The following is a 16,164-nucleotide window of genomic DNA, read 5'->3' on the forward strand; positions in this document are numbered from 1 at the left end:
CTAAACCTCCCCCGGCACAACTTGAGACCGTGCCCTCTTGTCTTGCTGAGAGTTGCCTGGGAAAAGAGACCAACCCCCACCTGGCTACCCCCTCCTTTCAGGGAGTTGTAGAGAGTGATGAGGTCTCCTCTGAGCCTCCTCTTCTCCAGGCTGAACACCCCCAGCTCCCTCAGCCTCTCCTCATAGGATCTGTGCTCGAGTCCCTTCACCAGCCTGGTTGCCCTCCTTTGGACCTGCTCCAGGACCTCAATATCCTTCCTGAACTGAGGGGCCCAGAACTGGACACAGGACTCGAGGTGTGGCCTCACCAGGGCTGAGTACAGGGGCAGAATCCCTTCCCTGGCCCTGCTGGCCACGCTGTTCCTGATCCAGGCCAGGATGCCCTTGGCCTTCTTGGCCACCTGGGCACACTGCTGGCTCATGTTCAGCTTCCTGTCAATCCAGACTCCCAGGTCCCTTTCTGCCTGGCTGCTCTCAGCCACTCTGTGCCCATCCTGGAGCTCGCCATGGGGTTGTTGTGGCCAAAGTGTAGGACCCGGCACTTGGCTTTGTTGAACCTCATCCCATTGGAATCAGCCCAACTCTCCAGTCTGTTCAGGACCCTCTGCAGAGCCCTCCTGCCTTCCAGCTGATCGACACTTCCCCCCAGCTTAGTGTCATCTGCAAATTTGCTGATGATGGACTCAATCCCCTCATCTAAATCATCAATAAAGATATTAAATAGAACTGGGCCCAACACTGATCCCTGGGGGACACCACTTAGCCTTAACCCGGGATATCTCAGCCTGCTTTTCTTCCTCAATCCTGGAAATCCCCCTCCCATCTGTGAGAGTCCTGTCTGCAGTTGGTCCTGCCTAGTGATGTGATGGGGGAATGACCTGACCATCCCTGCCTGTGCCCGGAAAGAAATTAAAAGCCTGTTGTCATTTTAAAATACCTTATCTCATTCCAGACAAGCTGGTTTCCAAACCAGCAGCCTCTCCTAATCTGATAGGCTTGGGAGTAATGCAACGTGGGACCTAAAGGGTTATCCCAGATGATCCACGCCAACCTTGCAAACTGCAATTACAAAGGAAGGTCCCCCTTTGCAGCCCCAACAAAATGATCAACAGCGCATCACTGTGCTGCACAAGATAAATTAAGCAGAAATCCACAGAGGGATTTCCGAGCTCAGATTTGTCTCTGCCAGCAAAGTCCCTAAGGGACCACGCAGTGCCTTTTAGCCTTGCTTCCTCTGCCTACAAGCACTAGGAACTAAGAATTAGCACTCATCTGTTTAATGGTGACCACAACACACTTACAGGGTCAGTGCTCCAGGGATTTAGGAGCCTGTTGCATGCCTCATGTTGCAAAAAGTGTGACAAAACTCCAGGTCCCTTTCCACAATGATGCTGCCTTTGACTTCCAGGTGGGTTCATTGCTTAGGTGTAAGCTACATACACAAGTACGTACAGACCAAAAGCCAAGACCACCCTCAGATATTCCCTCACCTAAATAATTCAGTAGTAGGATTGTCTGGATAACGCCCATTTCACAAATGATTTCAAGGTTTCACAGTTCTGCCTCAGTGCAAAATTTGAAACTTGGAACATTTTTCTGAGCACAATCTGCTTATCCACCTCACAATAGCTTCATTTCAGGGCATTCACCTGAGATGTGAAAACATAGGATACGCTCACTGCTCTGTTCTTCTCTTTTGAGAGCAGCTCTGGGCAGCTGTCTAGTATCTGTAATTTGAGCCAGGACAGGTTCACAGTTCAAGTCTGGCTGAACTACATCCACTCCTGACAAAAACCTTTGAGTTCAGCAAATAATCTTTTATTTGACCAAGAACCATTTTCCTGGAGAACTTCTGACCCACTCTGATCTGTGGTTTTCTTACAAATTCAGCTGAAGAATAAATTTTTATGCAGCTGGAGTTCACTCAATCTATAACAAAACAACAATGGTAGAACGACTCAAGCCACTATTTTCTGTTTCTGTGGTTAACAGCAGCACCCATTACCAGTGACTTATGGGATAAAGAGTGCCATTAATCATACTCACTCTACCAGCTGAGCACTCCTGCCAGGAGGGAATTTCTTTCCCCAGCCTTATGCACTATTATCTAAAGCAATGCTGGACATCATGGGCCAGTGATCATCAGATTAGCACCTCCAAAGATTACATGATTCTTTCTCACAGCAACTCCTTAATGTTGCTCATAGAAAATCAACCAAACTATCATTAATGAGTCTTGAACTTAATTTTCTTTTACCATGTAGAATGAGGAAGGGCCCGAAAGTCGTTATTGAAGACTTCAAGATTATTGTCACTACTAATTACCATTTCCTTCTCCCTGGATTGTCAAGAACATACACTGTAAAGAGCAATTTTTTTCCAGGAAGCCAGACAGGGCACCACTTGTTATCTTGAAGTGATTGCCTCCTTCTGATTTTCCCATTCGGAACCTGTGTGATAAGCAACCACTGCTGCTAGAAATTTCATTTTCTGGGATGGTTAAGCTTGCAGGGTCACGGTTTTGAACTACTGGTTGTAGGGAGCAATGGCTTTCCTAACTTTAGAGAAAAAGCACAATAATGGAATTTCACTGCATGTACTTGGATGCAGAAGACTGATTAGATAATCATATTAGGTATATCTTTCATGTAGGACTCAGTGTTTCCAGACACAAAGGAAAAAGAAAACATGAGAAACAGCAAAATAAATGGCTTGAGAAAAATCAGCTCTGAGCAGAGCTCTCACATTTTATTCTGTAATTTCATCTGCTTACTGTTACAATGTATGCCTTTGCTCTGGGATCTGGATCTGGACTATGCTGCATCAAACATGCTATTAATTAGCAATGCTCACTGATGGTTATTTTTGTTCTACACCACTCATATTTCATTTGGGGGGTATTCTTACATTAGTGGCCTTCTGCAAAATTGATTTGTTACTCATGTATATTACAAGACAACAAAAATGGGATTTGAATGCCGTGCTAGCTCAACTCTTGTGGAAAGCTCTTCCAAAAGTCACTGTGCATTGCCCTGTCCTGCAGAACTATAGAAACCTTTTGAGGGGCTTTGGTCCACAACATACTGGTAAGGACATCCATTTTGGAGAAAAATATTGATAAACTTGAAATTTTTTCTTTATTTGTCCTGGCAGATTTATTTAATTAAAATAAGAATCTCATGAACCTTTTGGAAAGGCTGGAGAACTCCTCACTTCAGAAGTTTTTGAAGCAGCTCTGTGGTCCCTGGATCACCCTGTCTGACAGCCCTCAGCACTTTAAGATGTCAGTGATCTGGAGGAGCAATGTCAGATCAGGGAGGATACTGGGGGTGTATCACAGCAGCCCTGTGGAAGGAAGGTGTTGGGCATGCCAGGTGCATGGTGCAAAATGACCCATCACCTCAGTTTCAGAGGAGTCCCTCTGCCTTTTGCTATGGGCATGGAAGGCACCAGGAGCACCTGAATGCTTCCTGAGAGCCTTGCTGAAAAGGGAGCATTTCTGCCTCTGCACTGTGGGAGCAGAAAGGCTTTTGGAAGGGTGTGACTGCTTAAGAAAGCAGCACTTTCTTAACTAGACAAAAGGAGGATAAATCAATTATTCCCCAGTGTGACACAGCTGCTGTGTGTCCTGCCACCGTTTTTTGAGCAGAAGCATTTGCACTGCTTGAGATTCAGATTCACATGTATTTGATTAACTTTTCTTCCCTTTGGTCTGGACTGTGCAGGAGGTGAGATTAGACAGTCATAATGGTGCCTTCTGGCTTCAGAATGTATGGATCTGTGACTTACACTGCAGTGTATTTCTCATTTGTGCCTGCTCTGTTTTATATCTAAGAGCTCGGTTTTCAGCAGTCACAGTACTTACTCATCTACCTTTGTAAACACAATGGCTCACATCCCTATAAAATATCAGAAACAAAATGCTTTAAATTTTGCTATAAAGTTCCACCACAGGATTTACTTTTACTTTCTTCAACATCAGAGCTGTTTAACATCAGGGAAAAGGGGATAAATTGTACTCTAGAAAATTATGCTGTACATCAGAAAGGAAACCGAGAAAGAACAGAGGCCCCCCAGCGTGAGAAGCTCTTATTCTCATTTCAAAAAGGTGGCAGTATTTTTTCAGATCTTTTGCTTTATCGTTAACGCTGGGTCCTGTTCTTCCTAATAAATACCTTTCATCCCTGAAGCCCAATGAAATGCTTCTTAATTTTAAGTTGTGTGTTACTTGCCCTGTGATAAGGGCGGTATTTTTCCTTCAGCAATCCAACCGGACTCGGAACCATTAATCTCCTCAGTATGCGGGGTGCTGCTTGCTTTCACTCAGATAAATTGTATAAATATTTGTAAACACTGTAATCTATTTCAGCTGTAGCAACAGAACAATCTGATAAACATAACGTGGTTCCCAGGGATCAATAGAGGCCCATAAATATTACAAGCAAATAAAACATACTCTGTTCCACATTGACTGAGCTGTGACTAAAAGGAGAAAGCGAGCCGTGGGGCAGCCTGGAGAGCCTTGCACTGGAGGGGTAGGACAGGTCGAGGGGCCCCACCAGGCACACACAGACACACAGACACACAGACACAGACACACAGACACACATACCCATCTGCATGGCGTTGCGGGTCTGGCTGGCTGGCTGCTGGGCTGAGTACCTCAAGCAGTTATTCAGCTGCGGGGAGGCCGCCTGTAGCTGGGGATGGGTCTGAGGCACAGTGATAGGAACCACGGGTCTGACAGCAGTGGTGGTGTTGGTGTGAGAGGTCCCCATGGGGTGGATGGCTCCTGGGGCTCCTTTCGTTGTTGGAGCCCCCCCGGTGCCGCTGTTCCTGGGCTGCCCGGCTCCCACTGGCACCCTGCATGGAGACAAGGCACAGGGGAAGCATGAGGTTGGTACCCAGTTAAACACCCCCAGTTATGTAGGGAATTCAAGGTGATGCCCTCTCAGGTGTTAAAATAAAACGAGATATATTTATTTGCACAGGACAGGGTTGTGAGCGTGCTGGGGGATGTTTTCGCACCTTCATCCTATGGGAAGAAGTTCAAAGTGAAAATGGAAAAAAGATAATTTTTCTTATCACTTTTTTTCTTGTGCTACATTTCTGACTGAATAATTTCTAGTAAAATCACCAAGCTAAATTCAGAAGAAACAGATATCTCCCAAATGTCATTCTGTGTGCCAGAGGCTGTTTTGCAGGCACTAATGGAGTGATAATTAAAACAGTCTTGGAGATCTTTTCTTAGGACCAAACCTGCACACAGCCCCGCAGGGAGAAAAAAAGATGGATAACACCAAATATGTGTGTGGTTGTTGAAGGGAACTGAAAAGCAGCAGACTTGGCAGGGCCTGGCTTGGCTGAGCAATTACCCTACTGATGTAACCAGCCCCAACATAGACATGCTGGGGAAATGCAAAGGGGAAGGGAGTGCAGCTGACTTTACTGGAAAAGAAATCCAAACAATAATCATTCCCTCTTTTCTTACTCACTTCAGGCTCCATGCATAGCTTGTATTTCATCTGAGTGGCTGAATAGACATCAGAGGGAAGAAACAAGGATTCTCCTACATAAGGAGTTCAGCCTAGAGCAAGTATTGGTCCTCTTACCACTTATCTAGAAACTTCCTGACTGAGGCAGGACACTGCAGAGGACAAAGGGACAGCAATGGACAAACTCAGCTGCTGCCCAGCAGCACTTTCTTCAAGTCTCTTACTCAGATATCTGAGTAATTTCCTCCCCAGCAGCAGATGCCATGAAACAGGGGGGTCATTTTGTGCTCTTCTCCTCTCCTGGGCTGCTTCATGTGCCAAGGTCCTCCTCCAGGAAAGGACAGCAAAGGGAATATGATACCGAACAAAGTATGTTGAAAGAAATGGAAATGCATGGGGTTAGCAAGGTAGAAGAAGATAAGAAGGGTTCAAGACCAATTTATGGGAGATGGAACTAGAAGAATTTCTGGGGCCTCAAAATCATTTTGTGGAAATACAGAAAGGAAAAGAGCAGAAACATGTAGTTGTGCAGAACAATCTGTCCCAATTCAGAGGACAAGAAAGACAGAAGCAGCAACCCTAAGAAAAGAGTGGAAAGGGGAAGAGCCAAAAGATTGAAATTCTGAGAGAAAGAGACCAAAACACAGGATAGAAGATACCATCCAAAAGCACAAAAGATCCCTTCTGCCCAATCCCCACTCCACCTAAATTATAGGAGGGAAGAAAACACTAAGGCGTCATAAAATCTTTGACTCATCAAACCCATGAAATATTTGCTTGGATTACATTTTGCTAAATGAATCTGTTGCGGGTTTTTTTGTTGTTCTGTTTGTCGGTTTTGTTTTGTTTTTCTTCTTCAATGTTTTTTTCGTCAGCCTCCAGGTAGGAGAAAGCTGGGAATCCCAGCAGATGGAAATCTTGACTGTCTGTCATCTGCTGTGAAAAGCTGGCAGGACAGCAGCAAGGTTCAGCTGGAGCTGGCTTGGCCATCTGCACTAGATTGAATTTGCCAGAAAATCACACCTAACATCCCAATGAAAACTGCATCCAGTCAAACATGCACACTGACAGGTATGGAAACTATCTGTGACTCCCACAGAGCTGGAGAGATGCTGGATGTGGGAAATTTTCTCTGCTGCCCTGCGTCTGTCCGCCCATCTAAAGAGTCTTGTCCTTTTTCCACCATGCTCAGCTCACTCATGTGCTTTGACAGCTTAAAAATCCACTTCAGTGTTATTAAATTCATGGGCAACTTCTTTCTCTTGGGTTTTGTAGGGAGTGGCAGAAAAACACATATATGAATCTAATCTTCTGCTTTGCTGTCAAAAGGGAACAAAGGAAGTTGAAAGTGCAGCAAATAGGAGATTTTGTTGTTATAAGATTTTTCTTGCTGTTCTCACTGAGGGTGATTTACACAGGAACTTAATTAGCTCGCAGGATCATAAATACAATCATAAAGCTGCTTTCAGGTTTTGTGGAAAGCACTTTTGCCCTTTAGCAGTTCTCTCTGTCTTGTTCTAGCCATGACATGCTGCATTTAATAAAGTCTTGCTGATTCAGATCACCAACACTTCAGCATCAACTTCTTTACTAATTAAGAGCTGAAGAGGCAAGGAGTGGGGGCAGCCAAAGGGTTCCATAAAATCAGGTAAATACATTTAGGCTGATGAACAGTGAAGGTTCCATTAATTAATATGGTCTTTTGACTGAAATTCAGTATTAGGACTGTCAGCAGGCTTAGTTATTGTCTTCTAATCTTCTCTTAATTGTTTGTCTTGCTAAGTCCACATCTTACAAACTTGACATAAACTGAAAATGGAACAAATGTTGATCAATCTTGCAAGATCAATGCTTTCTGAGCTGTGAGGTGCCTTTCACTAGAGAGGAGTGAAATGTGGTGGCATTTGCATGCATGTGGGAGGAAAGACTGAGAGTGTACAAGGAGCAGTGATTCTGATTTGCAAATCTGTGGCTGGTCTCAAGGAGATAAGGAGGAATGGGGCAAAACAGTCTGAGGCACACTGATGAACTTTCTCCTCATCTTGCAGACTATTTCATAGTGGGCCCTCGATCAAAAACAACCTTTGATTGATACTTTACAGTATAAAACTCTGACAAATGGCACTCCTCCCTAAACACACTATTCTTTGCTTTCCTCTTGCAACTGAGACAAAGGCAGCTGAAATCAGACAAATCACTGCACTGTCCCACCACTTCTGAATTTTAACTGTTCAAGCATTAGTCCTGATCCAAACAGTCCAAGACCTTTGATTTAAGAGAAGCAAAAGCTACATGAGGAGCTACTGAAAGGCAAGACACAAATATTCCTTACTTTGTATGTCCCCATCACATGTCCAGTAGTTTTATAGCAATAAAAATCATTACCAAACAGATTCTTTACAATAGATTACAACAGATTCTTTACAAAATCTGGGCACGCCAGACTTTGTAAAGTCTGTGCCACTACCTAACACAACTAGTGTAGTCTTCTGAGAACATGGATAAAATTCCAATGCTACAAGCAGCAAGTTTTATTAGCCAATTTTGCAAAGAATGATGTTGCCACCAGAAAATTTCTGGAAGGGGCACATGATTTAAAAGCAGAACTTCAACATTGTTTTCAGCATCCTCCAGGTGCAGAATCCCTTCCAGTCCCACAGCAGGTATACCTACCCTGGCCAGCAGCCTCACCTTGAAACAGGTGTCACGTAGTTGCCTGGAAAGACACCAGACATGCCACTCCTCAGAGATGTCCCCTTGAACCACCCATCCTGGCACTTCTCAATGACCCGGTACATCTCACCCTTGCGGAGCTCCAGCTCATCGTTCTTCTGAGGCTTGTAGGCATACAGGGCTAGGTAGCTGTGGGGAGAGGTCACACAAAAAGAAAACACATAGTTGATGTCAACCACAGCTTCAACTCCAGCCCTGCAGGGCAGAAAGTGAGCAGAAACACTGCTCAGAAACAGTGGTTGAAATGGGACATCATTACCAAGCAGACAAGATCAAGTGGGTGCTAAGGGAATAAGGCAATAACTAATCAGATTAAAATCAAGGGGCAATTTAGAAATTTGCTGTACATACTTCTCAGCCAGGGCAGAACCAAAGTAAGTGCTGTCACAAAGCAGCACCAAAGTTAAGAATTTGGCAGCAGTTTCAGAAGGACGTGCCAATTGAGGCGGCCAGAATAACCAGCACCTGAGTGGGGAGGCTTTGCAAAGCTTAACATCTGGGTGAAGTATATACTCACATGCTTCACGGTGGGAGCTGCCTCTACTGTGGATTTTCAGAAGAAACTTTTTTTATGGGTGAACTACTTTATAAAAGTTTAAAGCAGATTTATTGCAACTTTCTCGAGGCTATTTATTCTGGCCAGTTTTAAGAACAACACACCAAACTGTTCTCTTATGGTAATCCTTGTATCATGTGGGTAAAACAAAAAGTGACAGAGGCCCAAATTCTGCAAGGGGATTTTTGCTTAAGTAAGCAAAGAGGTAGAATTCAGCACTGGATGTTTTAAATTCAAGTATTCTAATAAATATTTAATTCAGGACTCGGTATGTCGATTTATTTATTTATTTATTTATGTGATTATAGTTTTTATTTATTTCCTTTGTTTAGAATCTTTCTTTTTATCTCTCTCTTGTTCCTCCATCACTACATTAGGGACGTGTCTAATATTGTGAAATGACTCCAACTTGAAGTCCCTAAAGGTATTTTCTCTGTTTAGAGACATCCTTGTTGATAATTAAGAAAGATTGCTTGCACTTTAGGGAATGATGGAAAGTTGGTATAGGATTGCAAGAATGCACACACGGAACAACACTTCCTTTGTAAATATCAATTTTATTTTGGTACTGTTGCCTTTCTACAAATGCAAAAAGGGTTTTCTTGATCAAGGTTGAACCTTCTTGAGATTCTTTTTTTTCTTTCTGCATTACAGGCAGTGTAGAGAGACAAAGACAAGTGGGGAAACACTTATGGGAAGTACATTTACACTACAAAGTGCAGCAGAATGCTCTTAGGCTTGGGGTTGTGAGAAAGGCTTGCTGCCCACCTTACAGCAGTGAACCAGAGAAATAATGAAAACTGTAACTGTTGTAATTGTAGACTTGCAGCCAATAAAAATGATATATGGCTTTTTACTTCTGCTCTCCAGCAAATATAATAGATGAATAAATTCTGTTAGTTTTCCTGATTCTATTCCTTTATGGTACCAGTAGATTTCCTTATTTTTATTCTAAAGGCAGTAAATAAACATCAGTAACGAGCAGAATATGAAATATTCGGTAAGAGTTCCTTGGGGAATGCTTAGGCTGATGTGCCTGGCTGTTTCCCACGTGCATGGGGTACAAAGACCTAATGAGAAACTATTTTTCTTTAGTCAACAGATGGGAGAAACCATCCTGCATGCTCTTTGTTCAGTCTTTGCAATCAGGTGGTCTTGAGAAGGTCTGTAGCTGTTTACCTGATGGAAATCATGAGGCTACATGTGAATTGAAGAACATTATAATGCATCCCTCTGACATGACACAAGGTTAGACACTTCAGTGCTAACCCTTCTGCACAGTCTTCTGCCAGGACATAATGGAAAGTGCCAAGTGCACTCACTCCAGGGAGAAGAGAGTGTGGCACTGACTACCTCTTTTTAAGTTGCTACTTACACAGGGCTCATAATCAGAAGCTGGAGTTAAGAAAGGGGGTCAAGGACAAAGCACTTCAGATAGACTTACTTAACCTTTACTCCAAGGGTCTACATGTAATAATGTAATTCACATTATTTCAGCATACAGATGCTGGAGCAAGCTGCAAGGAAAATTACCCTTAAGTAGATCATAGGCTGGTTTTCCTTGCAGCTGTTTCCATGACTCCTACAAGTTTCTTTCTGTTCCTCCCTACAAATTACCCCAACTCAGCCTCTAGTAAGCCTGAATAACCAACATCACAGTGGACCTAAATATCCCCCAGAGAGAGTGTCAAAATCCTTGCAGAGACTAAAAGCTGTGCACCAGCTCAGCTTTGACTACGTGCCAAAAATGAGCAATCTTTGTATTGCTAAGCATATGAAAACTTGTATGTAAAAACTACATAACATGACTGGGAAAATGGAAGTGATTGGTACTTTCTCTGTGTATCAGCAATCTCATCACTGATGTGGGGCAGTGAGGATGCCTGTCCTTGGGAGTCTCCCCCAGTATCATAGAATTGCAGATTCATAGAACTGTAGAATGGTTTGGATTGGAAGGAAAGGTCACCTAGTCCAACCTTCCAGCAGTGAGAAGGGACACCTTCCACCAGGTCAGGTTGCTCAGAGCCCACTGCAACCTGACCTTGAATGTTTCCAGGGAGAATGCATCTACTGCCTCTCCAGGAAACCTCTTCCAGTGTCTCACTACCCTCACTGTATAAAACGTCTTCCTTACACCTAGTACAAATCTACCCTCTATTAATTTAAAACAAGTACCCCCTGTTCTGTTGCAACAGATGCATCTAAAAAGTTTGTTCCAGTCTTTCTTATAGGTACCCTTTATATATTGAAAGGCTGCAACAAGGTCTTCCCAGAGCCTTCTCTTCTCCAGGCTGAATAACCCAAACCCTCTCAGCCTTTCTTCACTGAAAAAGTGCTCCATGTCTCTGACCATTTTTATGATCCTTCTCTGGACTTAATCCAGTCCCTCTTACGTTGGGGACCCCAGAACTGAACATAGTACTGTAGGTCAGGTCTCACAAGAGTGGAAAAGAGGGGAAGAATCCCATCCCTTGACCTGCTGCCCAAGTTTCTTGTTATGGAGCCCAGCATACAATTGGCTTTCTGGGCTACAAGGACACATTGCAGGCTCATGTCCAGATTTTCATCCATGAGTATCCCCAAGTCATTCTCTGCAAGGCTGCTCTCAGTCCCTTCCTTCCCCAGGACCTTGCAGACAGCCTTTATAACCTCATGATGTTGACCTTGGCCTACTCCTCAAGCTTGTCCAGGTCCCTCTGGATGGCATCCCATCCCTCAGACATGCTCCAAACCCAGCAAAAGGCCCATCCTGGTTCTGATGCCTGGCTGTAGCTGACATGCCAGTCCCACTGGGGATAGGTGTAAGTCCCGTGTGCTCAAGGAGTGGGAGCTGTGGGAGAGCTGGCAGGATACTGAGAACAATTTGAGTGCAGGCAGCTTCTTACCCAAAAAGGGTTTTTGGACTTTTCCTCTGGCAGGGGATCAGTGCTAGTGGTCCCCTTTTCTGAGGCAGAATGTGCCTTAAGCCAAAGCTGTTGGACACATTTCACCCTTCTCTAGATTTTAGGTGTGAAACTTCACTAGCAAACTCTCCAACCAAGAAAAAGTGTTAAAACAACAAGCTGAAATCTCACAAAATGTAATAGCAAGTTATTTTTAACTAAGGGTTAGGGAGTAGGACCTAGAGGAAGCCAAAATCTTCATAAAAAGCTCCCTGCAAAAAGGGCTAAGCTCATGTTTGTAGTGTTGGGGAGCTGTCTGTGACTCCAGTTATAAAGCAGAGGCCCCTGGGCTCTGTCTAAGGTTGTGACTCCCCAGTTCTGCTACAGCTTTCAGATAAAGCTTCTTCTTTGACTAGAATTTGGCTTGCAAATGCAAAATGACAGACTGGATTACCAGGCTGATTCACAGTGGAGACAACAGGAGAAGTATAGGAAGGAGAAGAGGAGGCTTGCTGAGGCATGGATGCAAGGGCATTGCTGGAGAGCTGGATAATGTCCTGATTCAGCAACTAAATACTGGAAATACTGCCAGTTACTGCTTCCTAGTCTGAGCATTATTTGAAATAAATTTGTGTCCCACAGGCTGCACATGGTGACCACAAGGAGATGATGAGTTCGCTCTGAGAGATGTTTGGTTTTCATACCCCTCAGGTATGAAGATCTCACCTCTGCAGTGAAGAACAGATTTGGTTTGGTTCTGTTGTAGGTCCCCCATTCTCCTTCAAGCAGATTTGCTGTGTTATTTTCAGATCTTATTCTTTTAGCCATACCATAAACCCCTAAAATACTGTTGTGCATATGTACATGTGTCTATATATTTGTTTCACAATGTATATGTGATGAGACAAAAGGGTTCAGTAGCTTAACTAGACAGGTACCAGATAAACCAGCCAGGCTTGAAGAGATTTATTACAACGAAGTCTACTCTTTTTGTTCAGTGTCTAGCCAACCTTCTGTTATTCTACACACAATTCAATAAGCCCATGTGCCCAAAATACAAGGTTCACTCATTGCCTTTGTTTATGGCACTGAAAAAATGCAGTTGGGTAATTTTTTTGGTTAATGATAAATGTCTGAGGTATCTGATTGCATGAAGCTACATTTTTTTTGAAGAGTTTTAAATGAAGGCAGAAAATATTCTGTAGCCCAGAGGCATTCTTTTTGCTTCACAGTGATTCATGCAGCTGTAATAAATATACCAGGAGTCTAAAAGGGCTCATAAAGAAAGGGGAAGTCTTGCCTTTCTCTACTCATTTTTCAATTTCAGCAGATGCTGGGTCATGTATGACACTGCAACCTCTCTCAGAATGCTCCCGAGTTGAAATTCAGGCTTTCAGATTTCAAATACATGCACACACAATTGGAAACAAAGAGTACACAGTGACTGAGATGAGCTGCTTACATATTAAGGGGGAGCTGGACCTTCGGTGGTGTTCCCTGATCTCCAATTATTGCACTTGTCCTGGGACCAGCCACCGTGGTTGTTCCAATAGAAGAGGAATCCTGAAAATACACAAAGAAGAATGTACAAGGGTTAAGACGAAGCTTACCATTTCCTAAAATGCCACGGGGTGAAGGCAGAAGAAAAAAAAAATCACACCTTTTTATCAATGTCAAGATTTTATAACCATGATACTGCATTAAACCCCAAATCTTTTAGCCTTACACATTCCAAAAATACATTTCTGACACAGAGGATATTAGGTTATTAACAGTATTTCCACGTACCTGTCAGAGAATTTTAGCTATGCCTTGTGTGCAGCTCTTAAGTGATTTAGAATGCAAAATTACTTGGCTGCTTTGTAAAACCAGCTCAGCACAAATATCTCTGCAATAGTACATTCTTTGGTAAAGATAACCTTTTCTCCTCAAAAGCTTGTTTTAACATTTGCACTCTTTTGGTTAATGGTTATGGATCTATGGGCAACATACCACTGAATTTCCAAAATGAAATCCCACCTCTGTACTGTTTTAATCATCAGGAGTAGTCTCCTCCTTAAGAAAAAGGTGACAACACAACTTAAACCAGGAATACCATTCAGTAGAGAAAGTAGGACCCACTCCACTCTTGCCACAGCAAATAAATCCCTTCTGTCATAGAGGAACAGCCTGATCTTTCTCAGCTATTAATATCGAAAGGCAATTCTAAACCTAATAGTTCATTTTTCAAAGTTTAATCCTCAGCAAAAGTATGTGGGGCAAACTGTTTTGTGTGGTTTCACTGAAGTTTCATTCATCTATGTAAAAAATGAACTCTGACTGGAAATTTCTCCTGAAGTAATGCCATGTAATGCCAAGGCCTGTAGCAACAGATCTTTGCTGCAAAGACAGGACAGAGCTGGGCTGATGGGACTTGTAATGGTTTACTTGAGGAAAATATTTTTTCAGTTAGTTTAATCAAATGCTGAATCCATATTCCTACGAAGAATGGCTCTACAAAGTAGGATCTCAAATTTATGCACAAATTGCAGGTTCAGACAGAGCTGGTTACATGCAGCAAAGAATCTGAGCAGTTCACAGACCTCCAGTGCAGCCTTTCTGGTTCCAAATACTATCTAACAGTAAATATGATTTATTCTGGGAACATAAACATAGGGACATTTTTTGCACTTACAAATGACACCAAGTTAAACTAACACACAAAATTAAACCAAGGCTTACAGGGCAACTTAATTATTGGATTTCAAGGTCACTGTATTCCTAAGAGGCACATGTAGTTATTACAGTGTCATGTCTCAATGGTGTATTGCTAAGCTATATTGATTTGCTGTTTATTAACACAGTATCATTAGGAAATCATGCAGCAAAATATGAAGACACTGCTCTGCAATTCCAAAGCTTTTGGCAACAGGCAGCAAGCTGTCTTTCACTAACACCTACACTCAATCATGAAGTTCTAGTGACAACTACATCTCCTTTTTCTCATTATTTCCCCTCATTTTCTGGCTGCTTGCTCAAACAAGGAAAGTTCCAGACAACTCTTAGTCCTATGAGTAAAAGTAAGCACTCCTTCCAGTTCTGTGACTAAGGCTTTATTAATCCTCCCTGTCGTGTCAGTTGAGATAATATCAACTTACAGGAAAAAAAAAACGCCAACCCACTCAAAAATGTGGGGATAGCTGGAGAATGATCCTTGATTTGTTATTTTGAGCTGGTTAATGGGTTTAGGGATTGCAGAAGATGCTGCACAGAGTCTTGGCAGCAGCCTCACTCAAGAGATAAGTGAGAAATGAATTGGTTCGAACTCCTTCATGTTGTGCCACCAGTGTGTGTCTGCTCTGAGGTAAAGAAATTGCTTCCAAGGAAACGGAAAACAGATTGGTCCCCACCCTTTGCTGGTAGGACAAACCATTTTGTTTTTACCTGATGATAAAAGAGGGCTGAGTGAACAGCCTTAGGGTGCAACTGTAGAGGCAGAGATGATGGCAGCTGGGTAAGCCACGTGCTACTCCTCCCTTACCTCCTACAATCCTCTCTCTCCACTCCTCTGTGAAGTTTGCAGAGGTGCTGCTATCCCAGGTAGGAGTGTCCACTGCAGGCATCATGGACTAAGCCAACCTGACTTGAGAAAAACAGAAGCTCAAGCCTGGAAAGCAGCATAGGGGTCTAAGCCTCCTGTATCTGCCTGTTTGCAGTGGCAGTGGTGGCTTCCACAACTTCCCTGTTACTGGAAGCATGAGCCCAAGTAGCTTTTATGCACTTTTACACTGGAACTAACACACAGTCCTAGGGATTATGACATCATGTAATTGTCATTCAGTATTGCTTAAATGACAATGTTGCTTTCTTCCCTTGAGTAAGCTTGAAGAAATCTCCAATGTCCTGATTGATCTCTGTCCTCACATTCACTTTCTTGTGTATGCCCTGTTACTGTAATTCTTGGTGTATCTGGTGCCCTACAAACCATTCATTTTTGCCACTTTGCACAGCCTAATATCATAGGCATCCAAACTCTAAATTGGTGCCTACTTCCTGACTGTGCTTCAGTTTTTCTTCAGCTGTTCTCCCCTACAGGCTTTGACACGATGATGTACTTGCCAGTCTGCCTATGACCCCACTATTCATCATCAGGTGTTACTCCATAGGACCTGCTGGCCTTCCCTCTGCATTGAATTCAGCTTCTCTGTTCACAACTTGACATTTACTTTCACACAAGTATTCTATTCTGCAGCTTCATCCACCTCTCTGTTCCTTGATGAATTCTCTCAGTGGCTGCCTGATTGCTATGCAGCTGAATCTTCACCACCTTTGAATTTAAACTGCAGTTGAAGGCATTCTGAGACTTCAAGGTCCCACTGGCTCTTGTTTGTCACTAATTAGCTCATATTAGGAGATACAATATTGCTAGATTATTTGGCAAGATAATATTTGCAATAGATTTTGAGTACACTGAATTTTGTGAAAGAAGAATCTACTCCTTCATACATTTGATTACATT

At 43.0% G+C, this 16,164-nt stretch overlaps 1 protein-coding gene across 1 annotated transcript in view; it reads right to left on the reverse strand.

The window, feature by feature from the left end:
- Window positions 1–16,164, reverse strand: part of SH3RF3 (SH3 domain containing ring finger 3) — a 254,536-nt gene that overhangs the window by 35,494 nt on the left and 202,878 nt on the right. The window contains exons 5-7 of the mRNA XM_071744291.1: window positions 13,129–13,229; window positions 8,187–8,357; window positions 4,613–4,863 (exon numbers count right to left, since the gene is read on the reverse strand). Of these exons, the coding sequence (XP_071600392.1) occupies window positions 4,613–4,863; window positions 8,187–8,357; window positions 13,129–13,229 (523 nt within the window). The remainder of the gene's footprint in view (window positions 1–4,612; window positions 4,864–8,186; window positions 8,358–13,128; window positions 13,230–16,164) is intronic.

This window comes from Heliangelus exortis, chromosome 1, assembly GCF_036169615.1.
Source record: "Heliangelus exortis chromosome 1, bHelExo1.hap1, whole genome shotgun sequence".
Classification (NCBI taxonomy): domain Eukaryota; kingdom Metazoa; phylum Chordata; class Aves; order Apodiformes; family Trochilidae; genus Heliangelus; species Heliangelus exortis.